Source organism: Nelumbo nucifera, chromosome 1, assembly GCF_055504915.1.
Source record: "Nelumbo nucifera cultivar China Antique chromosome 1, China Antique-T2T, whole genome shotgun sequence".
NCBI lineage: Eukaryota > Viridiplantae > Streptophyta > Magnoliopsida > Proteales > Nelumbonaceae > Nelumbo > Nelumbo nucifera.
The window spans coordinates 10014506-10042354 of record NC_142649.1 but is presented as its reverse complement, the minus strand read 5'-3'; the positions used below and the strand labels follow the sequence as shown (position 1 = coordinate 10042354).

The 27849-nt window shown below is 40.6% G+C and overlaps 1 protein-coding gene across 2 annotated transcripts; it reads left to right on the top strand.

Moving 5' to 3' along the window:
• LOC104612184 (protein GAMETE CELL DEFECTIVE 1, mitochondrial-like) lies at positions 1–27849 on the top strand. 2 transcript variants are annotated; one of them, XM_010279523.3, is made up of 3 exons: positions 1–1014; positions 14664–14853; positions 25531–26196. In XM_010279523.3, the coding sequence occupies exons 1-3, from the start codon at positions 302–304 to the stop codon at positions 25747–25749; spliced, it is 1122 nt and encodes a 373-aa protein (XP_010277825.1). In that variant the 5' UTR covers positions 1–301; the 3' UTR covers positions 25750–26196. The 2 variants fall into 2 exon arrangements, with proteins under 2 accessions (XP_010277825.1, XP_088743321.1); XM_088887195.1 differs by lacking the exon at positions 25531–26196 and adding an exon at positions 26948–27849 and having other exon boundaries at positions 63–1014.

Here is a 27849-nt window from a genome sequence, read left to right as displayed (position 1 = left end):
ATAAAATAATTAAATAATAAAAGAATTTAAGGGCATGACAATCAATCCAACTTCAACTTCAGCCATTAAGTAACGTGAGGCCCAAGCCCAGCTTGAAATGACTGGGTTGGACCGTTGGACCGAGCTTGGGTTGACGTTGATAACGACTGACGAGTCTAACGAGTCGACTCATTATCTACTCGTCCATCTTCACAGAGCAACGGACTGCAACTTCGGAGTTCGATCTCCCGCCTGATTACAACCACGGCGGATACCCTGGTTTAAGGAGAAAAGGAAGATCGGATTGAACAGGAAGAAAAAGATGCAAAATCTGCATCGCCTCCTCGCTCGACTCTCGATATCAGAGTCGACGATCATCGGAAGGTGGCATAAAGCATCCCTAATCACATTGTTGGGAGGATCAAGTTCAAGAGGTTTCTCTACAAAATCTGGAAGCGGTGGCGGAAATGAGGATGTTTGGGAGAAAGGATGGGAGAGCATTGGGGGATCGTCTTCGTCTTCTGGGAAAGAACCTGGCGGGAACTCCTCTGGTCTCGGTTGGGACACTGTTTCATCGTGGTCTACCGGACTGACCAAGGAACATTTCGATGGTGAGGCAGTGGGTCGTCAGGTATCTCCCGGATCCGGCGACGGGGCACCTTCCTTTACTTCGACAGTTCCGGAATCGGATTTAAGTGATGAAGTGGCGGAGTTGGAGAAGGAGAACAGGAGGAGCAAGGAGTTCGTGGACGGTTGGAGAGAGAGGATGAAGGAGATAAGCGTTTTGCTGAAGCAGGTGAGAGAACCCGGAGCTAGGGGTTCGTATCTGAAGGACTCGGAAAAGGCGGAAATGTATCGCCTACATAAAGAGAATCCCGAAGTGTATACGGTCGAGAAATTGGCCAAGGATTACCGGATTATGCGGCAGAGGGTACATGCCATTCTGTGGTTGAAGGAACTCGAAGAGGAAGAGGAGAAGAAGTTAGGCCACCCATTGGATGATTCTGTTGAGTTACTGCTTGATACTTGTCCAGAGTAAGCTTAAAAAACACTTGCAATTTTTCCTTCATTGACATTATCTCCTGTTAGAATTAATTCCGTGAGAATGGTTGCTTTGGTGGGTGTTTACAACGTTTTTGCTTATTGGTTTGATCTGCATTTCTTGTCAGATGGCTACGTAACTAACTTTAGGACATTTATTTGTATTCACATTGACATATTTATATGTAATTCTCTATATGTTTTTTCTATATTTATTTTGAGGATGCATCCCTGTTATGTTCATAGAAGTTATGCACACGGTGCTGAATAGATTTGGATCAATTATGCATGCTATTTTGTGGACCTGTATGGTGAATTTGTACATATGATTAGAAATATACAAGTCTTGCTAAGATTTATATTGCAATCCCCCCTCTTTCTCTCTCATATGGACATGCCTATTGCAACTATTGGCTACTGTATTTGAACATAAAAGCATTTCTCTACATTGGCAGTAATTTTCATTATTGTCCTACATTTTGCATTTTTGTTCTTTTTACTGTGGCCACATTACTTAACTGCTATTGATTCTTATAGTAAACCTTATGTGCTGATTTCGGCCAAGCTTCTTGTGAAAGGAAGAGTAGAAAGTTGGGGATTTCAGCAAGAGACAAAGGAAAGGGAAGAAAAGAGAAGAAGGTCGACTAGGATAGATTGACTTAACCCTAGCTAGCCAGCCCCTCATTCTATTTATAATTAACTTAAGTATGAGATATTACAAAGATGCCCTAAGTAGGGCGGCAACTCAACCTAAGTAATTACAACTCTTTAAAAAATAAAGACTAATGGGCCCAAGGCCCAACAACATCTTAATTTAAAAGGAAATAAACTAAACACAAGTCGGCCCACTCAACACTCCCCCTCAAGTTGGGAGTAGATGTCATGCATCCCCAACTTGTGTAGATCATGCTCCAGCTTATTCTTTGCAATGCCTTTTGTGAGGACATCAGCAAGCTGCAGATCAAAAGAAATGTATGGAAGACAAACTTCTCCAGAAGTTACCCTTTCTCTGATAAAATGTCTATCTACTTCAATGTGCTTAGTTTGGTCATGCTGGACTGGATTATGAGCAATATTAATTGCTGCCTGGTTATCGCAGTATAGCATCATAGGTTCTTCTGCCTGAACACCGATTTCTTCCAATAGAGAACGGATCCAGAGAAGTTCTGAAACTCCATGTGCCATGGCCCTATATTCGGCTTCTGCACTTGATCTTGCCACAACTGTTTGTTTTTTACTCTTCCATGAGACTAGGTTGCCCCCAACTAGGGTGCACACTCCTGAAGTTGATCTTCTGTCATCGAGGCATCTTGCCCAGTCCGCATCTGTATAGGTCTCTAGCTTGAGCTGTCCATGATCAGTAAACAATATGCCTCTGCCTAGATGTCCCTTCAGATAAGCAAGGATCCTATCAACTGCCTTCCAGTGCTGGTCTCGTGGAGCATGCATGTATTGGCTCACTACACTTACTACATAGGAGATGTCCAGTCTTGTCATGCACAAGTATAGTAGCCGACCCACAAGTCTTTGGTACCTCCCAAGGTCCTTTACTGGTTCACCTTCTGATGCACTGATTCTGTGGTTCTGATCAATGGGGGTGCTAGTTGCCTTTGTTCCAAGTTTCCCTGTTTCTTGGAGAAGGTCCAAGACATACTTCCTTTGAGAGATAAAAATTCCATGTTTCGATCTTGCAACTTCAATGCCTAAGAAGTATCTCAGTTCTCCAAGGTCCTTAATCTCAAATTCCTTATGCAGGTTCCTCTTCAGACTATCAATCTCACTCAGATCATTCCCAGTGACAACAATATCATCCACATAAACAATTAGGATTGACACCAAGGATCTCCTGCGCTTCACAAACAAGGTGTGATCAGATTGAGTTTGAGTGTAGCCAAAAACAATCAAGGCCTTTCTGAATCTGTCGAACCATGCTCTAGGGGATTGTTTCAAGCCATATAGTGACTTCTTCAGCTTGCATACCTTTCCCTCTTTAGCATTATCATAAAAACCAGGTGGAAGATCCATATACACCTCTTCTTGCAAATCCTCATTTAGGAAAGCATTCTTCACATCCAGTTGAAACAAGGGCCAAGAGTAAGAGGCAGCAAGAGAAAGGAGTATCCGAATAGAGGTCATCTTTGCAACTGGTGCAAAAGTCTCTAGATAATCTATGCCATAGGTCTGTGTGTATCCTTTTGCAACAAGTCTTGCCTTGTACCCCTTTATGCTTCCATCTGCCTTATACTTTACTGTGTAAACCCATTTGCATCCAACTGTCTCCTTGCCTTCTGGTAGGTCCACAATCTCCCATGTCTGATTCTTAATCAAAGCCTCCATCTCTTCTTGCATAGCTGCCTTCCACTCAGGTTTGGAGAGAGCCTCACTAACACCCTTGGGTATAGACACGGAATCAAGAGAAGAGAGAAAAGCACGGTAGGAAGGAGAAAGTCCACTGTAGGATAAGTATTGTGATATGCAATGAGCAGTGCACTTCCTCTTCCCTTTTCTAAGAGCAATAGGGAGATCAAGGTTATCTGTAACAGTGTTAGTGGGACCAATGGGAACTGAAATAGTAGAGGGATCAAGAGGAATACCTGGATCTGTATCAGGCGAATCTGGAGTCTCCAAGGGATCGACAGGAAGTGGTGTGAGTTCTGCTGTAGTGGAATCAACCTCCTTATGAAGTCTTTGCCGTGAGTAATACTGTGAGACGGAACGCAAAGGGGGGGGGCAAGGTAGGTGACATCGAATGGTTGTCAAGCACAGTAGTAGGCACAGGAACTGGAACTGGGAGAGGGATAGACTGCTGACTTACTTCCCCAAAACACTCCCCCTGAGAAGGATTCCTTGAGAAGAAGTATATAGATTCCAAAAAAGTGATGTCCATAGTAATAAACCGGTTCCCAGAGACTGGATCATAGCAGCGGTACCCTTTCTGATTCTCTGCATATCCAAGGAAGACACATTTTTTTGCCTTGGGATCAAGCTTCGAACGGTAAGGACCAAGAATATGTGCAAAGCAAACACACCCAAACACCCTTAGAGGAATATGAAACATCTCCCCCTGAGGAAAAAGAAGGCTGAATGGAGTGCTGAATCCAAGTATACGAGAAGGCATCCTGTTAATCAGATATACTGCCGTGAGAACAACATCACCCCAAAAACGAACCGGAACTGTCGCTGTGATCATCATGCTTCTTGCCGTCTCAACAATGTGTCTGTTCTTTCTCTCTGCAACACCATTCTGCTGTGGACTGTAGGAACAACTACTCTGATGGACAACACCATACTCCAACAGATATGAGGCAAGATGTCTCTCAAAATATTCCCTAGCATTGTCAGATCTGAACATCTTGATTCTAGTTCCAAACTGTGTTAATACCATCTGATGGAATTGTCTCACCAAGGATGGTACCTCATCACGTGATTTCATCAAGTAAATCCAGGAATATCGGGAGAAATCATCCACAAATAGGAGAAAATAGCGATAGCCGCCCATAGAGGGAACATGATAAGGGCCCCACACATCTGAATGAATAACATCAAAAAGAGAAGAACATCTTTTATTACTTGTTTTAAAAGAGTGTCTACAATGCTTTCCAAGTTCACAACCTTCACACTTCAACCTTGACAGACTCACAGACTCAAACAGTTTTGGAAACAAAGAACTTAAAGAAGAAAAAGACAAATGGCCCAGACGATTATGCCAAAGTATAATCTGATCCACAAGTTTTGACTCACTGCCCTTGCAAACATGATGACTTTGGTGAATTGGAAGAGTATCCAGGAGGTAGATTCCATTCACTTCACGACCACTCCCAATCGTCCTCTTTGAATCCAGATCCTGCAAAATACAATGTCCAGGAGAAAAAATTACTGAGCAGTTCAGATTCTTAGTCAAACTACTAACAGATAACAAGTTGGTGCTCAATCTAGGAACATGGAGGACAGAGGGTAAACAAATGGAATCATTAATCTTGACAGATCCCTTCCCAGCAATAGGAACATGGGATCCATCAGCTGTAGAGACCCTATCTCTGCCAGAATTGAGCTGGTAAGAGGAGAAAATGGTGGAGCAATGGGTCATGTGCTCTGAGGCTCCAGAGTCTATAATCCAAGGAGATCTCTCCTTACCTGAAGCAGAAACATAGTTTGCAGTGACTTGTGGACTACCTGTGTGGGCAAGGGAGGTAGAGTGAGTTCCACCTATGCTACCTGTACCTTGTTGTCCGGTTGCGGATGAATTGGAACTAGCTGTATCCCTCTGATTCAGAAGTAACCCAAACCTCTCAAGCTCGGCCCTTACTGCAGCAGCTGCAACAGACTCCAAGGTAGCTGTAGTAGGAGGGGCCGGAGTGTCACCAGTAACTGCCATATGTGCATTTCCTTTCTTATTCTTCAATCTGGTTGGCACAAGATGTGGGTGAAGCTTTCAGCAAGTATCTCTTGTATGCTTCGGTTTCTTACAGTAGTCACAGACTAAGTCCCTTTTGTCTTCCTTCTTGTTCTCATTGCCATTCTGTTTAGGTTTCATAGCACTTACCATAGCAGACTGATCAGTCATGAGATTTTTCATCATTACATCCCTCCTGCACTCCTCCCCTGACACAAATGCATATGCTTGGGAGAGAGTGACACTGTCCCTGGAAAGAAGATGTTGTCGTGCAATGTCATACTCAGGGTTAAGGCCAGCAAGGAATTCAAACACCCTATACTTCTCTAAGTGTCTTTGATAGGTAGCTGCATCCTTGGTGGTTTCCCAAGCAAAGGTCTCTAGATGATCAATCTCCTGCCACAGGGTCTTAAGGACTGAAAAATAAGCTGCAACAGATCTATCTCCCTGCCTAGTAGCAATAATCTGATTTCTTAGTTGATAAGCCCTAGCAACATTCTCCTTCTGAGAATAGGTCTCTGCCACCCCATCCCATATCTTCTTAGCAGTGTTTGCCCATAAAAGGTTTTTACTTATATGTGGCAACATAGAATTACACAACCATGTCACTACCATATAATTTTCTTGCACCCACCGGGAGTTGCCAGTTTCGGGTTTTACCTCTTCACCAGTAATATACCCCAATTTTCCACGAGCCCCAATGGCCATCTTTGCAGATTGGGACCATTCCAAGTAATTTGTACCATCCAACCTAACTGTAGTAATGGTTCCGGCTCCGAAGGGGTCTCCAGCACCTCCTCCCACTGGTCCCATTTCATTCTCGGGCTTATATTCAACTCTGTGTCCCTCCATGTGTCTCAAATAGGTACAAAAAACAGCTAAAAAATGCAACAAGAATAAACAAAATACCTTCTGGAACCAACGACACTCCTTTGGTGTCCTGGACTTTCTTCCCATGAAAGATTCCTTTTCGGTGGGATGGGGAGAAGAGAGAGAAGAAGCAACCGCCCTCTCTAGAGGCCTCCAAACCACATGGAACTTGAATCGCCCCTTACAAAAAACCCAAAGGAACCCTAAAAAAATAGGGCGCCACTACCTAGGTCAAAATTGAAGAGTCCAACAAAATCAGGACTCTTCCCCTTTCTCCAGTTTTTCCTGATTCTGATGAGAAATCCTAGACCAGCTATAGGGCATACAGATCCACCAAGAAAATCCAAAAACTGGGCTTACCTGAAAGCTTCGATCAGCCTCTTAAATCTCCATGCAGTCGGCCGATCTAGGGCTGCAGGAACAAATCTCTTCAAGAACCTTCAACCCGCTCTGATACCAAGTAGAAAACCTTATGTGCTGATTTCGGCCAAGCTTCTTGTGAAAGGAAGAGTAGAAAGTTGGGGATTTCAGCAAGAGACAAAGGAAAGGGAAGAAAAGAGAAGAAGGTCGACTAGGATAGATTGACTTAACCCTAGCCGCCAGCCCCTCATTCTATTTATAATTAACTTAAGTATGAGATATTACAAAGATGCCCTAAGTAGGGCGGCAACTCAACCTAAGTAATTACAACTCTTTAAAAAATAAAGACTAATGGGCCCAAGGCCCAACAACATCTTAATTTAAAAGGAAATAAACTAAACACAAGTCGGCCCACTCAACACTTATCATAAATATAAAGGATGTCTGTATTAAGAAATATAACTCACCAGCTCTTTCTTTAGAGACTCAAGGCTTATCATTTCAATGCTAATAGCCTGTAGTTGAGGTTATATATGTGGAAGTTTTATTCCATGTTGTTGTAGTATAAACTACTCAAACCTCCTCTTTGATTCATCAATATTCCGTCTTCAGATATTCAGATTGGGTTCTGATCGAATTGAGATATTGAATACCATTCTAGGATGGATCAAAATATCATATATTATTAACAAAATGAACTAAAAATGACCTTGGTAATGCACATCACAAATGAAATGACCTTAAAATAACTTTTATGAGACTCGAATCTATGACTCTCTGGTAAACACTGACATTAAAACCAACTTTACTAATATGTATGTAGATATAAACATATAGCCATATATTCCTAAATGTCGTATTGCTCAAATTATAAACAAATCAGAATTGGATTGCTTTAATCAAATTGAATTTGAATTCAAATTCATACAAACAGATACCTATAGACGATTTACTGCCTTTTATTTGTTTAATTTTATTAGTTAGCTAGGTTGGGACCACAGCCCATTTGTTTTAGAAGTGTTTTGAGTTGTAGTTAATTATTTTCTCTGTTTTGAAAGCAGCCGCCCTATCAAGGGCATATTAGGCACTGTACATGCTATTTTTCTTAAGTATAAAATTCAATGGGAGAGGGCAGCCAACACAATTCTTTGGCTTCTCTTTTTTCTCATCATTCTCTTCTTCTTCTCTCACAAATCTTTTCTCTTTTCCATACAATTTTTATTTTCTACTTGGTATTAGAGCATATTAGTCATTTCTTGAAGCTGGTTCATGCAGCCATAGGTCAGCCGAATGCATGAAGGAGTAAAGGGCTGATCGGTTGATCAAGGAATTCCCAGTTTTTGGATTTTTTTGATGGGATTCAGTCATTGGGAAGGTGATCTATGATTTGGCATCAAAATCAGGAAGAACTGGAGTGAAAGGAAGAGTTTTAGTCAGAGTGGACTCCTTGTTTGTTTCCATGGAGTTGGGCGATTGGGTTTTTCTAGGCTTCTTTTGGCTTCCTATGGTGGGTGATCCAATTTCTGGCTGGTTGTTGATCTTTTGGTGAGATCGACACCTTGTTCTCTTGTTTCTCTTAGTTCTCGGGAAGGGAGAATTCTCTTCGGGTAAGGTTTTCTATTTCTGGAAGAGTTATTTGTTTATTTTGGGGAGATCGGTCTGATCCAGAAGGTATTTTTTTGCCTTTTACTGTTGTTTTAAGCTGATTGAATTAATGTGGAGGGCTATTGTGTGAACAGAAATTGACTAGTGGCCTAGGTTTGGGTGTGGGAGGTACTAGTGATCCTTTTTTATGTGGGATTATTAATGTGGTTAAATTAGATGGTACTAACTATCTAGAATGGGCACAATCAGCCAAGATGGCTATTGGTGGATGTGGAAAACTAGGATATATTATTGGAGAGGAGAAGAAACTTGATATAAACTCTTCTCGATGGGTGTAGGAAAATTACATGGTGATGTCTTTGGCTGTGTAGTTTTATGTTATCTCATATTAGTAAAAATTTTTTATGGGCTAATAATGTTGAGGAAATTTGGGATGGAGTAACTTAGACACATTCACAAAAACAAAATGTGGCTAGAGCCTACTAGTTGAGGAACTAGGTAATTAATACAAGGCAAGGAGATAAACTACTTGCTATGTACTTCTCTACTTTGAAAACCCTTTGCCAGGAGATAGATCACTTACAATTGTTGTTTGGAGAGTACTAAGGATGCAACCAATTATCAGAAGTTGGTGGAGAAGAATAGGGTTTTTGAGTTCCTTGTTGGACTTAACCTTGAGTTTGATATTGTAAGACAATACATTCTTTCTAGAGAAAGTGTGAGTCTTTCTCAAGCATATGCTTTTGTATTTGGAGAGAAGAGCAAAAGGAATGTAATGATGAGACAATATGGGATTGAGCAATCAACTATGGTGAGCACCATCAAACCTAAATCCACTGAATATAGGAGGATTAATTAGATTAACTAGGAAGATAAGAGGGACTTGGCGTGTGACTATTGCAAGAAACCTAAGCATACCAAAGACACATGCCAGAAACTCTACCCACACCTTGTACCAGCTTGAGTAAGAAACAAGAAGGGAAATGCTAATATGACAGTGATTGGGGACTCACCAAGATCATCCACTGTAGCTTCCTTGGAGTCCATTGTAGCAGCTGCAATCATGGCTGAATTGGAGAAATATGGGCAACTTATAAGTCAAAAGGATTCTGCTAGTTCCAATTTTTCATCAAGTGGACAACAAAATGTAGGAAGTTCAAGGGTTGGCCACACCACTTCCTTTGGTTATAGAGGTAGTTCATATGCCATTACAAATTAGGCATCCATCTCAAGTGAGGAGGACCTCCCTGGATTATAGACTCAGGAGCATTTGAGCATATAACCAATCTGTTCTACAACATGTGGTTTCCATGTTCCCATTGTTGGCAAGGGATTGGTTAGGGTGTTTGTTATCATTACCTTATCTTTTGTTTACATGTTCCCAGACTACATACTAATATTTTATCTGTGAGCAGTTTGACTAAAAATTTGAATTGTTCAATGACTTTCCTTCTTGGTCATTGTGTTTTATAGGATTTGAAGTCGAGGAGGACGGTTGGGAGTGGTCGTGAGGTGAATGGAGTCTACCTTCTTGATACACTTCCAAGTTACCAGAGTCATCATGTCAGTAGTAGGAGTGATGGGTCAGAGTCGGTGAGTTAGATTATGCTTTTGGCATAATTGGTTAGGTCATTTATCCTTTGGTCCATTGTGTTTTTTGTTTCCAAAATTATTTAAATCTATTAAGTCGTCTAGTCTGGAGTGTGAAAGTTGTCAATTTGGAAAGCATTGTCGACATTCTTTCAAGCTCAGTCAAATCATACTCTTTATAAAGAGGAGAGGATCACTTGTATCAATGTTGATTGTATGTGTTGATGATATTGTGGTTATATGGAATGATTTGATTGAGATTGATGCCTTGAAGAAGTCATTACAGGAGGAATTTGAAATCAAGGATTTAGGTGAGTTGAAGTATTTTTTGGGCATTGACGTGGGATATTCATCTCCTAGAGGAAGTATATGTTGGACTTGCTACAAGAAATTGGGAAGCTTGGAGTGAAACCAACTGATACTCCTATTGATGAAAACTATAGGATTAATGCATTAGATAGTAAGTTGGTGAAGGATGTAGGAAGGTTATCAGAGGTTGGTGGGCCGTCTGCAATACTTGTGTATGACCCATCCAGATATCTCCTATGTTGCTAGTGTTGTGAGCCACTATATGCATTCTCCTCGGGTTCAACATTGGGCGACCATTGGTAGAATTCTTGCATATCTGAAGAAACATCCTGGTAGAGGAATATTGTTTGCTGATCATGGGCACTTGAAGTTAGAAGCCTATATAGATACAAGACTGGGTAGGGTGCCTGGATGACAGGAGGTCTACATCTGGAGTTTGCACATTTGTAGGAGGCAACATGGTCTCATGGAAAAGTAAAAAGCAATTAGTTGTGGCTAAGTCAAGTATAGAAGTAGAGCACAGAACTATGGCCCACGGTCCTTGTTGATTGAGATTAGGGTTGTTGTTAACGAGCTTGTGATGTTGTATTGTGATAATCAAGATGCAATCAAAATTGCCCATAATCTGATTTCAGCATGATAGGATAAAGCATATTGAGGTTGATAGACACTTCATAAGAGAGAGGTTAACAGTAGGAGAAGTTTGCCTATCATATGTTTCTTCTATTTCACAGCTGGCTGATGTCTTCACCAAGGGAGTTTCAAAGAACAAGCTTGAACATGACCTAACCAAGTTGGGAATGTGTGATATTTACTCTCAACTTGAGGGGGAGTGTTGAGGATTTAGTTAGCTAGGTTAGGATCACAACCCATTTGTTTTAAAAGTGTTTTGAGTTGTAGTTAGTTATTTTTATTTGTTTTGACAGTAACCGCCCTTGCAAGGGAAATTTTTATTAAGTATAAAATTCATGGGGCGTCCAGCATAATTCTTTGGCTTCTCTTCTCTTTCTCTCATCCTTCTCTTCTTCTTCTTTTCTCTTTTCCATACAATTTTTATTTTCTATTTGCAAGTCTAATCAAATCCCACCCATGCTATCTTTCTGAAAACATCCTCCCTTGTCTGGTTTTTTTCTGGACAAATAAAATGGAAATAAGCTTTTTTACTGAAATGTCCTCAAATCTAGTTACTCAAAATTTCCTTTTAAGTCCAATTTTCTCATATACAAATGTTGCTTGGAATAGAAAGTAACCTTGCTCTTTCCTGTTTCCTTCTCAAGCAAATGAAAACATTCATTTATTCAATTTCCATCTTACCCATCTCTAATCCTAACAAACTACAAGCATGATTTCCAAGTAGGATTTTGGGTAAGAAGCGAAGAGGGAAGGCAGAAAGCTGGGTTTGGGCGATTTCCAAGTACGATTAAAAGGAAAAAAAGAATGGTTTGAATGCTGTTATGGAGAATGTTGAGTTTGAGAGTTCTTGATGTGGCTTAGCTGCAGATTGAACTTCAGATCTCTGCAACCGAGAGGTGGGTGACCTTGCATTGGCCTTAGAAGTGGAGGAAAAGAAAGGGGGATGAAGTTAACTCAAGCCAGGAATGTGATTGTGATTCTAATGAGATGCTTTTAATTTATATAGGTGAGGGCTTTGAAGAAGTGAAGCATGGGCTGAGGAAGGGGGGAAAAGTAGTTGTGGGAGGGATTATTTGATGGTGAAATCAGAATAGTGTTTGAAGAAGGGGAAGAGGGGAGGTTGGTTGATACTGTGGGTTTCAGGGACTTTCACTAGATCAAGAGCTCAGATGAGGATCAACTTCCTTTTGATGATGTGGTGATTGGAACATTAGGGATGGATCTGGGATGAAGGAGGAAGACCGAAGAAAAGGTTTTGGATGCTGCAATGGCAGTGGCTACTAAGAAATCTCGGAGTTTAAGAAATCCCTAAATTGTTCATATCACTAGAATTTTCTGTCATCTTAAGCTTGGGTTGTGGGGGTGGGACCTAGAAAAAATTTCAAGGTGTACAAGAGAAAAGGCATGAAGAAAGTTGCGCTGACTCTTGATAATGAAGGTGGGGTTGAGTCTCAGGTTCATGTCAGATATGAGTCTCAGATGAGGGACTTTCAGCAAGAAATTGAGAAAGATGTAGTAGGGTTCATTCCTATTGAAGATGTGGTGGTTCCAAATTCTGAAAAAAAAGGAAAGAAGGACAGGAACTTTACCTATTGAGAAAATTGGCAAAAGAGATGTAGAGGTTGGCAAGAAGCTTGGTTTATTTTTTGGGGGTGGTGAGGGGTTTGCTAGGAAAGCCTTTGAGGAGTTTGATAGGAAAAAGAGAGAAGAGAGGTTGAAAAAAAGTCGTAATTGGGGGAGGAGGAAAGGTTTGGAATGAAGAAGATGATGGACAGGAGGAAGGTTTCAAGGGGGAGGATTAAGAGAGGGATGTTGCTTGCCTATGTTTGGTTTTGAAGGAGGTGGCTGGACTATTTAAGCTCAGGGGTAAGAGGGTATTTTAGTTGGTCCTTGGTCTAGTTTGTTGGAGCTTTGGCAACTTGAGCTCTAGTATGTTTTTGTTTGATTTCTTTGGGTGTATTTTGTGTTAATTATCTCTTGAAATCACTTATTGATGCTTATAAAAAAATCTATTCCAAGGTTTAAGTTATAAGAACGGACTTGTTAAATACGACTATGATTTGGAATTCAGGTTTACCATGTAGACTGGATTTGTGTTTTCTCATTAAATGCTTAATTCTAATTCCAGATCATTATTCGTGTGCTGCACCAGATCTTAGTGACTATAAATAGTATCATGAGGTATTTCTTTTCCTTTCTAGGCAAACTTCTTGTTTTTTATTTTTTTATTTTTTGGTGGGGTGGGGTGAAGGTGGGGTTCAGTCCCAGGACTGAAGAAGTCTTCCCCTTGTTTCTACATATTAATCTTCCACCCCTCAATTTGATGAGTGTCACACAAAAATTTCAGTGGAAATCAAACTTCAATAGTGACAGGGTTCAGCAGAACTTTTGCTCATTTTATACTCATAAAATAGAAAAACTAAAATAAAAATCAAATTGATGTATAACCAAGGTGTGTTGAAGTTGTAGTTGAACTAGAGGGAACCCTTGCATGCATGGGCATGACTCATGAGCTCATGAGCATCTATCCTTGTTGTTTGGATGTTAGATTAGCCATTACTTTGTTGTCAATAAAGTAGAAAGCTGGTTGATGGTCTGACATAACACCCTTCCTTGGCAATTATAGTTCTGAAACTTGAAATTCATGAACAGAACAAATAACTTTTGTACTTTGAACTCTTCATCCATAATTTTTTGACACATGTCTTACTAACAGAAATGGAAACAAATTGGTCTCCTCTTCTGTCATTCAAAACCATGGTTTATGGAAAGACATGGAACTTAATCATGGTTCATGAAGAGACTTGTCATTATTATCGATCAGATAAGAAGAGACTTGTAATTAGAATGAAATTAGGTGGAAGGAGACTTGTCAGTGTTAATAGGGTGGACAGTATTGCTCTCTGAAGGTCCTTTGTTTTTTGTTTGTTTGTTTTTTATGGATAACAATATGCAAGTTATATTGATATGGATGAAAGAATGGTTATGTAGAAACAGGCCAAAGCATCCCCTTGATAGGCTGGCAATTGCCAAGTATCCCACTCTCTAGGAATCATGGTTCCTTCGCAACAGTCCTCAAAATAGCTGTTTCCTATTTGACTCCTTGTTTTGAATGTTTTAATAGTGCATCTACCAAGGTATTTGCTGACCTATGAGTCCATGAAAATTTAATTTTTCTGATAAATGAATAATTTATTAATATCAAAAGGCTCAAACAGTACAAGAAACCCTTGAAGATGCACAAGATGTGACCTCTCCCATTATAGTAATTAAAACATTGCAGATTACTGATGAAACAGATTACAACCGAGCCCAATACAGTTGATCTCTATTCACCCCTTGCTTATCTAAAGAATCAAGTCTTTTCTTATAATTATCTAAAGAATCAGCCATTTTTTGATAATTATCTAAAGAATTATCCATTGCATTAGCTGATTTCCCCACCCAATGTATTCTCAAATTCATATTCCTTATTAACCACTTGAGGCCTTGGATGTAATCTGTGTTTTCAGTGTTTATTGAATAGAATTTTACCTTACTTTTCTCCAAAAAAAAAAGTGAAATATACCAAATCTGTACTATCCATCAGAAAAATTTATATACCATATCTGTACTTTCCATAACTTAATTGGACAGAACATTGAGGATGGGAAACACATGTCTTTGACTGTCAAAAGGCAGAAAGTAGGATGTTGTTTCAGAAGGTCCAGAGGAGGTTTCATCCATTATCAAAATTCCCAAGGGTGATTTAACTAATTTACCCTTCATTTTGTTTATTCCTTTTATGTATTTTCTGATTCATTTTCCTGTCATTATTATTTGTGTCAGAGGGGGGGGGGAGTTAAATGTGTTTGCCATGGTATCTTACTCTTTTCTCCTGCAGATTTTTCAGTTCTCATGACAGGGAATTCCACGTGGCTTCCCTTCCTTACAAGCCTGATTTCAAGGTCATGCCTGAGGGATGGGATGGCACTGCCAGAGATCCTGATGAGGTTCATTATGAAATATCTATGAAGGAGGATGAGATGTTATACCAAGAATTTGTCCAAAGAATGAATTTCAACAAAAAGAAGGTAAGCTGTCCATACCCATTCTTCCATAGTCATAGCTCAAACTTCAAAGAAGATGAGTATAAAATGCATAGATTAAAGATGCTATAATAAGAATGCATGTTTACTTTTACCATAAATCTCTAAGTACTTCGTCAAATTTAAAATTCTCATATTACTCCATGTTTTCTGAATTTCAACATGGGGAAGGTATTTCTTTTTTGTTTTGGAAAAAGGTAAAGTAATATTTATTCAAAGCAACACATACAAGCTGTGATCAGAGCAACTACATACTCCACCAGGAGTTAGAACGAAATACAACAAATAAATTCAAGTTTCTAAACTCCTCAGAAACTGACACCCAAGAGATTATTTTGCCCACAGCTTTCTGGATTAAGTCTTCTGGACTCTTAGCCTTGTTACAGAAAAACCTGCTGTTCCTCTCACCCCAAATGGACCACAAGACGGCACTAGGAATAGTCTTCCACACTAATTTCCTTTTCTTTCTAAGACCTTTGATATTCCAGCAACAGAGGAGCTCTTTTACCAATCTTGGCATAGTCCAGCTGATGTTCATGGCTCTGAGAAAACAGTCCCACAACTGAGAAGAAAACGGGCAGTGAATGCACAGATGGTCTGTTGATTCAGAATTACTCCCACAAAGGCCGCAAGATAGATCCAAAATTTGAATGCCCCGTCTCACGAGGTTAGCTCTGGAAAGACATTTATCCAGAGCCATGGTCCAAATCAGAAAGTTGGATTTAGATGGGCTAATAGGGTTCCACACCTGAGAACATGGGAAATCAGTGACACCCATTCTGCAAAGCTTAGAAGCCAATGACTTGACAGAGAAAACACCATCCGGATTCCACTTCCAGCACCACTTGTGTTCTGAGAGAATATCAACCTTTTGATTCTAGAGGATAGTCAACATATTCACTCTCTCTTCAAGCTCCCAGTCAAAGAGATTCCTTCTAAAGAAAGGGGTCCAAATGACAGAATCTCCAGTCAAGCTACAACACTCAGGTACAGATGCCTCTTGATTAGAGGCACACTGAAAAAGAAGAGGATCCCTAGATCTCCAGTTGCCCCATTCCACCCCATATTTACCAGCTATGAGGGCTCTCCACCAAGCATCACTTTCAGCTTCAAAGCTCCAGATCCACTTACAAAGAAGGGCAGAATTAAATTTTTTCAACTTCCTTATGCCTAAACCACCTTCAGCCTTAGGGAGACAAACTTGGTCCCAATTGACAAGATGGATTCTTTGCTCCTCATCCCAACCCCTCCAAAGAAAATTCCTTTGAAGCTTTTCAAGCCTTCTAGCTACTTTATTAGGGATAGGGAATGGAGAGAGGAAATAAGTAGGTAAATTGGATAGGGTGCTCTTTATCAAAGTAACCTTACCCCCAAAAGAAAGATATCTTGCCTTACAAGGAAAATTCTTTCAATAACCGGGTCCCAAATTGAAGAAAGCAAACAACTCGCCCCCAGAGGTAGACCCAAATATTTTACTGGAAGGGATTCAATCTGACAAGCCAGTACCTTTGCACATTCAACTAAGTTGGATACTTGACCCACTGGAATGATTTGACTTTTATTCCAATTGACTTTAAGCCCAGAGGTCACCTCAAACCAAGTTAAAGTCCCAAGAACCAAATCCACCTGAGAAGGAGAAGCATCCACAAAACACAATGTATCATCTGCAAATTGGAGAATGTTAACCTTCTCCCCCTCTGGAGCAATTGCAAAACCTTCCCACTCACCAAACTCAGCAGCCTTTTTAGAAAAACAGAGTGAGAATCTCCATGACACAAATAAAGAGTAATGGAGACAGGGGATCTCCCTGTCTAAGTCCCTTGGAGCAATCAAAGAAATCTACAGAGTGCCCATTAAGCAAAATTGAAAATTTGTGAGAGGTAATACACACTTTAGCCCAGTTCCTCCATTTCTGTCCAAAATTCATATGCTGCAACACAAGATCAACACCCCTCCAATTGACATGATCATAAGCCTTCTCAATGTCAAGTTTGCAAATCAAACCTGGGACATCCTCTCTTCTTCTTGAGTGAATTAGCTCATTAGCAATAAGAACTGAATCAAGCATCTGCCTTCCTAGGACAAAAGCACTTTGATTGTTTGAGATAACACTCCCTAAAACCCCTTTCATTCTCTCGGCAAGGACTTTGGCTAGGATTTTATACAAGCTGTGCAGAAGGCTGATTGGCCTGAAATCTTTAATATTCACTGCTCCTTCTATCTTTGGAATAAGGGTAATAAAAGTAGTGTTTAGACTCCTTTGCAACGAAGCATTATCATAAAAACCTTGGAAACATTCAGAATATCTTGCTTCACAAAATCCCAGCATTTAATGTAGAAAAGATTGGTAAGTCCATCTGGCCCAGGAGATTTATCATCAGCCAACATATTAATTGCTGCTTTTATTTCCTCCTCCGTAAAGGGTCTCTCAATGAAGGTGGCCTGATCTTCACTCAGCTGTTTGAAGGGAAGGGACCTAGGAAATGATTTGAAGGTCCAGGATTCTTTATAAAGATTTTTATAAAAGCTGGTTGCCACTGTCTTCATTTCTGCATCAGACTCCCCACAAATTTTTGAATATTTAATCAAGTTGAAGAATGATCAAATGTCAAATCACTTTACTAGGTTCTCAAGTAGCTCATCTAGATTGAATATTCTTTCAGTTAATGGAAAAAGTACTTTCTCCTTCGTTTTTTTTTTTGATGAATAATAATAAGTTTATTGATTTAGAAGCAAATTAGAGTGAGTTCATACATCATCCCAGTGAGAGGCGCGAGCTGCAGCCCCTCCTTGAAACTTACAAGTAAACTAGGAAAGAAAAACAAGAATCAAAACTGAGCCCAAAATAATTCTTCCCTATTTACCCCTTGCTTAGCTAACACATCTGACAAGGTATTTGCTGATCTCCCCACCCACTGTACAGTGACCAACATATTCCTTGTCAACCAACTAAATTTCTTCATTTCATTCTTGTATCGCCACATAGCCTCTTCAGAATTTTTCAACCAACCCACCACCACTTTGGAATCCCCCTCGATTATTAGTTGTTGTACCCCCAGCTGGTTTGCAAATTGGACCCCTTGTACAACAGCTAAAAGTTCTGCCCTAATGGAATTCCCAATTCCCAAAGGACCTGAGTAGAGCAACAAAATCTCTCCCTTCTCATTTCTCAAAGCACCCCCCACTCTGGATAATCCTGGATTACCCATGGTGCTTCCATCAAAGTTCAACTTAATTGAGCCTTCGGGTGGAGGAGACCAGCTTGTAATTGATTTGGCCTTTAAAGATGAACACCTTGCTACTGCTGACCAATTTCTCCAAATGTCATTAAAGGAGAATTGATGAAAGATTTCCAAGTCTTCAGCCAATGTATTGCCCTGTTTAACACACAGTCTTTCAAATCTTGGTTGTTCCTTTCCTTATCTTGAAAAATTCTGAGATTCCTCTCTTCCCAAAGAGTCCAAGTCAAGGCAGCATGAGCACATCTCCACATAATTCTCCCTATTTTTGTAGGCCAATAAAAGGTAGAATGGTTGAAGAACATGTGAACTTCTGTTGGTAGATTCCAACTACCCCCAAACAACGAAAGTAGCCAAGCCCAAAGGTCTGCAGAAAAGGGACAAGATACTAATAGATGGTAACAATCCTCACCGTGAGCTCTACAGAGGATACACCAATTAGGAGAAATACAGAGAAAAGGTCTTCTCTTTTGTAGGTTGTCTAAAGTGTTTACTTTCCCATGGAAAACTTCCCAACAAAAAGCCATAATTTTTGGGGGGACTGGTCTACACCAAATTTCTTTTGACGGAAAGGGTTGGTGAGTAGAAAGTTGAGAGATGGACTTGAAAAAAGAAGCACAAGTGAAGGTTCCATTGGGTCTAGGAGTCCAAACCCTCTTATCTGGCTTGGAGGGATCCAAACAAACCTGATTAAGACACCCAAGCAAAGTTGACCACAGCACATCTTGGCATATGTAGTTTCTTGTTTGTCTACTTGTATGGCATTTGCATGTCACCCCGTGATTGGTAGAATCAATTTTTATAGAATTGTTTTCTCATAGAGAGAGAGAGAGAGAGAGAGAGAGAGAAAGACAACCAATGACTGCACCACTGAAGAGTGACTTGTTCAAGTAGAAGACTTTAAAGGAGCGGGGGGAAGACCAAAAAGAAAAACATGGTCTGAAAATGCAATCATGCAATGATCTAAGGACTTGCGATTTGAGAGAAAACATTGCTCTTGATAGAGACTATGGTAGGAACCAATCCATGGGATTCAATGATCAGTTGTTTTGGGCCTGTTTATAATCTGTATGCTTTGAAGTGGTAGTGTAGTAAATGCTTGTAATGATTTAAATATTCTGAATCATTAATAAAATTTTACAGTTACTCAAAAAAAAAAAAAGACAATGGTAGGACCCAAAATAGTTGTGATTAAGGCTGAATTGAATTGGGTTATTTTTAAAAGAAAGAGTGTTTCCATTTATTGTTTTAGTCCTTCCTTGTATGGAATTGATCCTGCTAATTTCTTTCTTTTCTTCTTTTTCCTTCTTTGGGTTGGTTTTGGGAGTGGAAAAGTAAAAAGACAAAAAGGATCAAAGGATGACCAAACTCTCTTTAGACTAGTTGTTAATGGAATGGCACTGGTGCCTAGTGTCCCCTGACTATTGTGAACTTTAGCAGGTCCGTTGTTTCTGTTTCCTTGTTGTAAATGATTGGTACTTGCCTATCCAATTTTCTTCAAGTTTGGTTGGATATAGTTGCTATGGACTGAGGGAGAAGCTGAGGACTGCAGTGGCCAAAGCAACCTATTCCCTTATGGGGCCCCAATACATATGTACCAGTAAATCATGAATCACATTAAGAAACTACATCTTTTTTTTTATTTAGATAATCTTTTTGTATACTCATAAAGAGATTGTTAGAGTTAGCCGAATAAAGGTAGATTAATCAACTCACCTTGGTTAAGTTATGAGCTTATGTGGCAGTCTTATTAGAGGTTCTCTGTCCCATACTTAAGTAGGGGCAGTTTAGTCCTTGTACATTTAATTAGAGCCTAATCACTATTAAGAGGTCGACTGATAGGGTTTAGCTATCAGGTTCGACAGTTCTTTCTTCTTCTTCTCCTTCTCTTTCTTCTTCTCCTTACTGGTTCGGACTACTGTAGCAACAGTAGAAACATGGTATCAGAGCCAGGTCCGTGACCTGTTTCAGTTCGTGCTTCAGTTCTCTCCTTTTCTTCTCTGGGCTGTCAATGGAGAAAGGTTCGTCCCAGGCCTGAAACATCTCAGCTCTTCTTTTTTTTCTGGTGCGCAGAACCTCCTTTCCTAAGAAAACAACTTCGGCAGTGAATGGTTGGCTGAAGCTCTCAAACGAAGGTTGGTTATCTCTTCTCTTTGTGCTGTTGGTATTTGTGGGTTGAAAATCTTCAAGAACTTGAGAGGACTGATCAGAACCTAGAGAACTAGGTTGGTTGTTGCCCTGGTTCTTGGAAAAATTCCAAGAACAGGCTGTGTTTATAGTGATCAAATGGTGTAAGGGCTGCTGCTGGTGGCCGAATGGTGTAGGGGCTACTGTAGGTGGCTGAATGGTGCAAGGTGTAATGCAATGGTACTAGTTGAGTTCTTGTTGGTCTTGTGGTGCCCTCTTAAAAGCGTTAAAGCAGGTCTGTATTGTGTGTGACAGCTATGGCTGTGTGGTGGTGCTTGTGATGCACAAACTCTGTTGAGTAGTTGTAAGAGAGCTTGCATGTGGTTAGTAAGTGCTGAATTAATGTCGGTGTAGTCTGTGTTTTTTTTTGTGAAATCAGTAGTGGTGTGGATAAGAACAAAGGCGTGTGTATCTATCATTGTGTTTAGGGACTGCTGTAGGTTCTGGAACATCAAACTCTTGACAGCAGTACTTAGTTGGTGATTGAGAAGTCAGATTAGAGGCAGCATTGAAAGAGTATCATGGCAGCAATGGGAGATGGCTGTAGTGATCAGAAACCTAGTGTGGTGGTTTCCTCTGACTATCTAGGTGTACAAATGACCTCAATTAAACTGAATGGTGAGAACTATGTTCCATGGGCCAAGTCGGTGGAAGTTTTTCTCAAGGCAAAGAGAAAAGTGAAGCATGTGAAAGAAGATAAACCACCGACTGACTCAAAAGAAGATAAACCACCGGCTGACTCTCCAGGGTTTGATGATTGGGAACAGGAGGATGCTCAAATCATGACATGGCAAGAAGCTGTATTTAGAACAGTATGGAACCCAAAATAAGTGCCAACTTCATGTTCTTAGATACAACTAAGGACATATGGGAACATGCCAAGAAGCTGTATTCTGGGCAAGATAATACTACAAGGGTATATCAGCTCTATCAGGAGTACTTTGGTCTGCAACAAGGAAATAAAACCCTAGAAGAGTACTATGCCAGTATGAAGAACCTCAGAAATGAACTCAATGTCTATCATCCTCTCACTCCAGATGTTAAGGTTCAGCAACAACAGAGGGAACAACTAGATGTCACAAGGTTCTTAGTGGGGTTGAAATCAGAGTATGAACCAGTTAGGGCCCAAATATTGGGGGGCTCTACCCTTCCTACACTTGAGGAAGTGTTTGCTCGGCTTCGCAGGATTTCTTTGGGACAGGCAGAGAATCCCACACAGTCTGATAGATCAGCTTTTGTGACAGCCAGAGGAGGTGGACGTGGTACGAAAGGGGGAGGACATGCCTCCCGAGGAGGTCGTGGTGGTTCCATATTTGGCCGTGGTTGTGGTCGTGACTCAGGGGGAGGCCGTGGCAAAGAAAAAGGCAGCTCTACAAGGAAGTGTACCCACCGTGGCAGGGTAGGACATTTGGTAAATTTCTGTTATGATCTCCATGGCCGCCCTCCCTCTAAATGGGCCAATCATGCTGTTGCTGGTGGGGTTGGTGTCAGTGATAATCAACAGGCAGACCTAACTCCTTCCACATCTACATCTGTTTCCGGAAGGGAGATGGTGAGTGTACCGTGTGATGGGTATGAGTGGTTCCTTCAGTCCACTTCACAGCACACTACTGCTACTCTTGCCCACTCAGGTATAGCTTGCCTGTCATCTAAAACCTCTCCTTGGATTATTGACTCTGGAGCCTCTGATCACATGACCGGGACTCCAGGTGTGTTATCTTCTCTCTCTGAAACTTCCACATCTCAAACTGTTACCCTTGCCAATGGTTCATCCTCTCCCATATGTGGTGTTGGCAATGTTGACATGGCTTCTCTTTCTTTATCATATGTTCTATATGTCCCTAAGTTTCCATTCAATCTTATGTCTGTTAGTAAATTAACCAAGACTCTTAACTGTTCTGTTACTTTTTTCCCTTCCTCTTGTGTTTTTCAGGATCTTAGGATGGGGAAGAAAATTGGTGGGGGGCATGAAGCTGGTGGATTGTATTATCTTGACGGTGGTGGATCGTCAGTTGCACTTCAGACTTCACTCACTCCTTTACAGTGGCATTGTTGACTGGGACATCCTTCTCTCAAGGCACTCAAGATACTAGTTCCGTCTTTGAGTCATTTGTCTGTGTTACAGTGTGAGTCGTGTTAGTTTGGGAAACATCGTCGTGTTTCCTTCAGTCCTAGAGTTGAAAGTCATATGCTGAGTCCTTTTGCTTTGGTTCATTCAGATGTTTGGGGCCCGATCAAAATAGTCTTATAATGGTTACAAGTATTTTGTCACTTTTATTGATGATTGTTCAAGAATGACATGGATTTATTTAATGAAAGAAAGGAGTGAATTATTTTCCATTTTTCAAAAATTCCATGCTGAAATACGTACACAATTTGGTGTTCCAATCAAAGTTCGTTCAGATAATGGTCATGAATATTTTCTTACTTTCTTTCAACAGTATTTAGAACAACATGGCATCATTCATCAAACTTCATGTGCATCCACTCCTCAACAAAATGGGGTGGCTGAACGGAAGAACCGTCATCTCCTTGAAACGGCTCGGTCTATTCTTCATCATATGAGTGTTCCTAAACGGTTTTGGAGTGATGTTGTACTTACTGCGTGTTTCCTCATTAATCGGATGCCCTCCTTTATTCTTCATGGTCGGTCTCCCTTCTCTATCTTGTTCCCCACCTTGTCTCCCTTTCCATTAACACCTCGTATCTTTGGTTGTGTGTGCTTTGTTCACAATCTGAGTCTTGGAATAGACAAGTTGGATGCACGCTCCATTAAGTGTCTTTCTTGGCTACTCTCGGACTCAAAAAGGGTACAAGTGTTACAATCCCATTACTCGGAAGTGCTATGTCTGTCCTGATGTCACCTTTTTTGAGTTTGTTCCCTTCTTCTCAGGAACTGAAGCATCTTCGTCTCCACCTTTACTTCCTCTTCCTCTTCCTGTCAGTGATCCCGTTCTGGGTGTTCCTGTTGGAGTTGACTCGTCACCTCATCCAGTGCAGATCCCTACTGAACGACCACCAATTCGGCAAGTGTATACACGTCGAACGACACCGGCCCCTCCTCCAGCTTCTACCTTGTCCGCGGATCCTGTCGTTGCTCCTATTGCTGAACCCTCAGGACTTGATCTACCCATTGCCTTACGGAAAGGTAAATGTAGTTCTACTCTCCATCCCATTTCCAATTTTGTTTCAATATCTCGCCTTTCCGCCTCACATCGCCAGTTTGTTTCACTATTGTCATCTATTTCCATACCTAATAATGTCCAAGAGGCTCTTAGTTCACCTGGGTGGAGGCAGGCAATGGAGGAGGAACTCTCTGCTCTTCAGCATACTCACGTGGGAGCTCACTACTCTTCCTCCTGGTAAGCATGTTGTGAGTTGTAAATGGGTGTATACTGTTAAATACTTGCCAGATGGTAGTGTGGAGCGTCTGAAAGCCAGACTTGTTGCTAAAGGTTATTCACAGTTGTATGGAGTGGACTATATATGGAGCAACCACCTGGGTTTGTTGCTCAGAGGGAGGCTGGTAAGGTGTGCAGACTGAAAAAGGCAATTTATGGGTTGAAACAATCGCCTCGTGCTTGGTTCGGGAAGTTTAGTGAAGTGGTGAAGAATTTTGGAATGAAACAATGCCAGGTTGATCACTCAGTATTTAGCTATGACTCAGAAGCTGGAAAGATTTTATTAGTAGTCTATGTGGATGATATTGTCATAACTAGCAGTGACAAATTGGGGATCGACAAACTAAAGGTCTTTCTGCAAAATCATTTTCAAACAAAAGACCTTGGGACATTGAAGTATTTCTTGGGTATAGAAGTTGCTAGATCAAGACAAGGTGTAAACCTGTGCCAAAGAAAATATGTTCTCGATCTATTGGACGAAACAGGACTGTTAGGTGCAAAACCGGCTGAGACTCCTATGGAACCAAATGTTAAGTTGAGCAGTGATACAGGGGAAATATTTGATGATCCTGGAAGGTATAGACGATTAGTGGGGAAGGTGAACTATTTGACTATCACGAGACCAGACATCTCCTTTGCAGTCAGTGTGGTGAGCCAATTTATGCAGAACCCTCGTATATCTCACTGGGATGCAGTTCTTAGAATTGTAAGATATCTGAAGGGAGCTCCAGGCCGTGGGCTATTGTATAAACCAGGAGGAAAACTTGAAGTAGTTGGGTACACAGATGCAGATTGGGCGGGCTCTGTGTCTGATATAAGATCTACTACAGGCTACTGCACATTTCTTGGAGGAAATCTTGTGATGTGGAAGAGTAAAAAGCAGATGGTTGTGGCTAGAAGCAGTGTTGAAGCCGAGTACAGAGCCATGGCACACACTACATGTGAATTAGTGTGGTTGAGGAATCTCCTACAAGAAATCGGGTTCCACATGGATAAACCTATGAAGTTGTATTGTGACAATCAAGTTGCGCTCCATATCTCATCCAACCCTGTTTTTCATGAGAGAACAAAGCACATAGAGATTGATTGCTACTTTGTGAGGAGAAGGTTCTTACTGGAGAGATAAGCACAGAACATGTAGGCTCAGGTGATCAATGGGCAGATTTGTTTACAAAAGCCTTAAGCTCAGGGAGAGTGAACTATATATGTAACAAGCTGGGATTATATGACATATATTCTCCAGCTTGAGGGGGAGTGTTAGAGTTAGCCGAATAAGGGTAGATTAGTCAACTCACCTTGGTTAAGTTATGAGCTTATGTGGCAGTCTTATTAGAGGTTCTCTGTCCCATACTTAAGTAGGGGTAGTTTAGTCCTTGTACATTTAATTAGAGCCTAATCACTATTAAGAGGTCGATTGATAGGGTTTAGCTATCAGGTTCGACAGTTCTTTCTTCTCCTTCTCTTTCTTCTTCTCCTTACTGGTTCGGACTACTGTAGCAACATTAGAAACAGAGATGATATAAGTTGATTGGTATACATGTGCAGTTGTATTTCACCTGTAAAGTGTCTCAATGTACAGGGGCGTCTCTTTGCATCATTTTGGATTTCTGAGTACAATACCATCCTTCATGGTTTCAGAAGAAGAATCAATCACATGTAAAACAAATGTAGTTACCCCTCCTGGTTTATTTATTTCCTGTCGATCTTACTAGAACTTAGAAGTGAACACATGACAATATGTTATATCCTCTACTACTTAAAGTTCAAGACTCCCAAGTTAAAATGCTAGTATGTTCTTGGAAAACCATATTCTGATATGATATGGATTCTTGCAGGTTGCTGGTGAGGTAAAATGCCACAAATATAGTAGGAGGCGCCCCTCAGAAGGCTGGAACTTCAAAGTTGAGAAACTAGGTCCACGTGGAAAGCGAGGAAGTGGAGGTGGCTGGAAATTTGTCAGCTTACCTGATGGTTCCAGCCGCCCATTGAATGAAATGGAGAAGATGTATGTGAAGAGGGAGACAGTCAAACGCCGCCGTAGGATACTTCCTTGATCTGTCCTTGAGTGAATTCTTCAATAATTCAAGGCAGCTGACTCTTTGTCATCCAAGCTCCTCGAACAAGCAAGAAATTCAGTCTGCTTTTGCTTTGAGTTTAACAAAGACTCTCATTCTTCCTGTGGACTATGGGTAGTAGCACAGGACAACTGGTTATCCTGGTCTAAGCAGTTTTATAGTCTTGGGCAGGATTATCTCAAATTTGCCAATAATAGCTTATGGCTTGGGTTGGTCGTTTAGACTTTAGAATTGGATCAGCGTAACTCATGTTTCCTCTGTTACTGAAGAAGGTAATGTGGCAGAATGAGATAGTTTATGTAGAAAGTAAATCTGAAAATGCATTTTTGCATTTTTTTTAGTACTTATTTGGATCTCCACGACTCCCTATATATGAAACTTATTTTTTTGGGTATCAAATAAATCACATCTGGAGACATTTACTTGCACTGGTTTCGGCTCTGTATGTATATACAGTGCAGCTCTTTGGATTTGATCCTTATTTTCGTGCGGACTAACTACTCAAGTTAAAGGGCCATATTTTCATCTTTTTAGTTCCCTATATGTATCTTCTTATACGCTGATAACTAAGTAATGCACTTTATCTTGCTTCTGTGGGAATAGTAAATTGAATTCCACTGCCCACTGGCCATTAGTTCAGCTCCTTCTGAGTATTATTTTTAAGTATAGAAAAATAACTAGTTAAACAAGCATGATGAGCACACTTAACCTAATAATTATGGTTGTTTGAATTTGAACTAATAATACAGGTTCTTCCTATAAAAAATAATAAAAAAAAACCCATATTCTGAAAATGATCAAAAAAGAGCCGAAGTTCTCAAACTGAAGTAGATTTTGGGTTTCATTTTTCCTTATTCTAGCTGGTGTTATGATTAAAAGAATACTTCGACTTCAAGTTACTAAAATTATAAGATATAGATCAGATGTTTATTTAACCACAGAAACAGTCATTAGTAGTTGCAGGCAAGATGCAAAATATTGGTATAGCAAAGCATCAATAAGATAAAGAAAAGGATACATATTGGTATTGTGATCACTTGATATTTGCATTGATATAGTAGAAAGATTTGGATACGCATGATACATCGAGGAAAACCTCAAAAATCCCATAAGCACGTTTAACACTGAACCGTTGAGCTACTTTTAGCTGAAAAGAACAAGTCTGTAATTTTCTTAGTGGACTATGGACGGGAAAATCAGGCACTCGGTTCTCTGTTTTTTGGGTCGTCGATCTGACTCCGACACTAAAGTCCAAGCTGACGCCGCTCTCCTTACTTCCGAACAACAAATCGGTTCAACTCTCCTCCGCTTTGCTGTAGCTAGCGAGTGCACAACTCAGAAGTAGAACGTCCTCCTCTAAAGTTCTTCCAAGTGCATAGCACACATCATCTTCACTCTGCAACGCCAATATCTCAAATCTCAACTTTCAAGGTTTTTGCTTTTTTTCCTTTAATGGCCAAGCATCTTGGGTTTCTCTGGTTTTTTATTTTTTATTTTCTTGTGGAACATGGTTTTGTTCCCAGTTTGACGAGATCTTCTATGGTGGATCTAGCTAGTGGAGTTGGTACCAACATAAATTTGAATGGAGTTGCCCATATTCGGAACGTTGGGATTCTTCAATTAACAAACAAGACGAGTCATTTTGTGGGTCACGCCTTCTACCCATCTCCTCTCCGGTTCAAAAACTCCACTGATGGCACAGCTTTCTCTTTATCTACTTCTTTCGCATTTGCCATCGTCCCCAAGTATCCGAAGCTTGGTGGGTATAGCCTCGCTTTCATGATCTCTCCAATGAAAGAGCTCAAAGGAGAACTTTCGAGTCAGCACCTCAGAACCAAATCCAACGAATGAGCTCAAAGGATCGGAATTCAAATCCAATGAAAGAGTTCAATGCTAGTGATGTCAGGAACTTCTCCAACCATGTTTTCACTATGGAATTTGACACGGTTCAAGACTTCCAGTTTGACATCAACGACAATCATGTTAGGATCAACATCAATGACTTGAAGTCGAATGCATCTATTACCATCGCTTATTATACCAATATAATCTCAAAAGTGGCAAGATGATTCAGGTGTA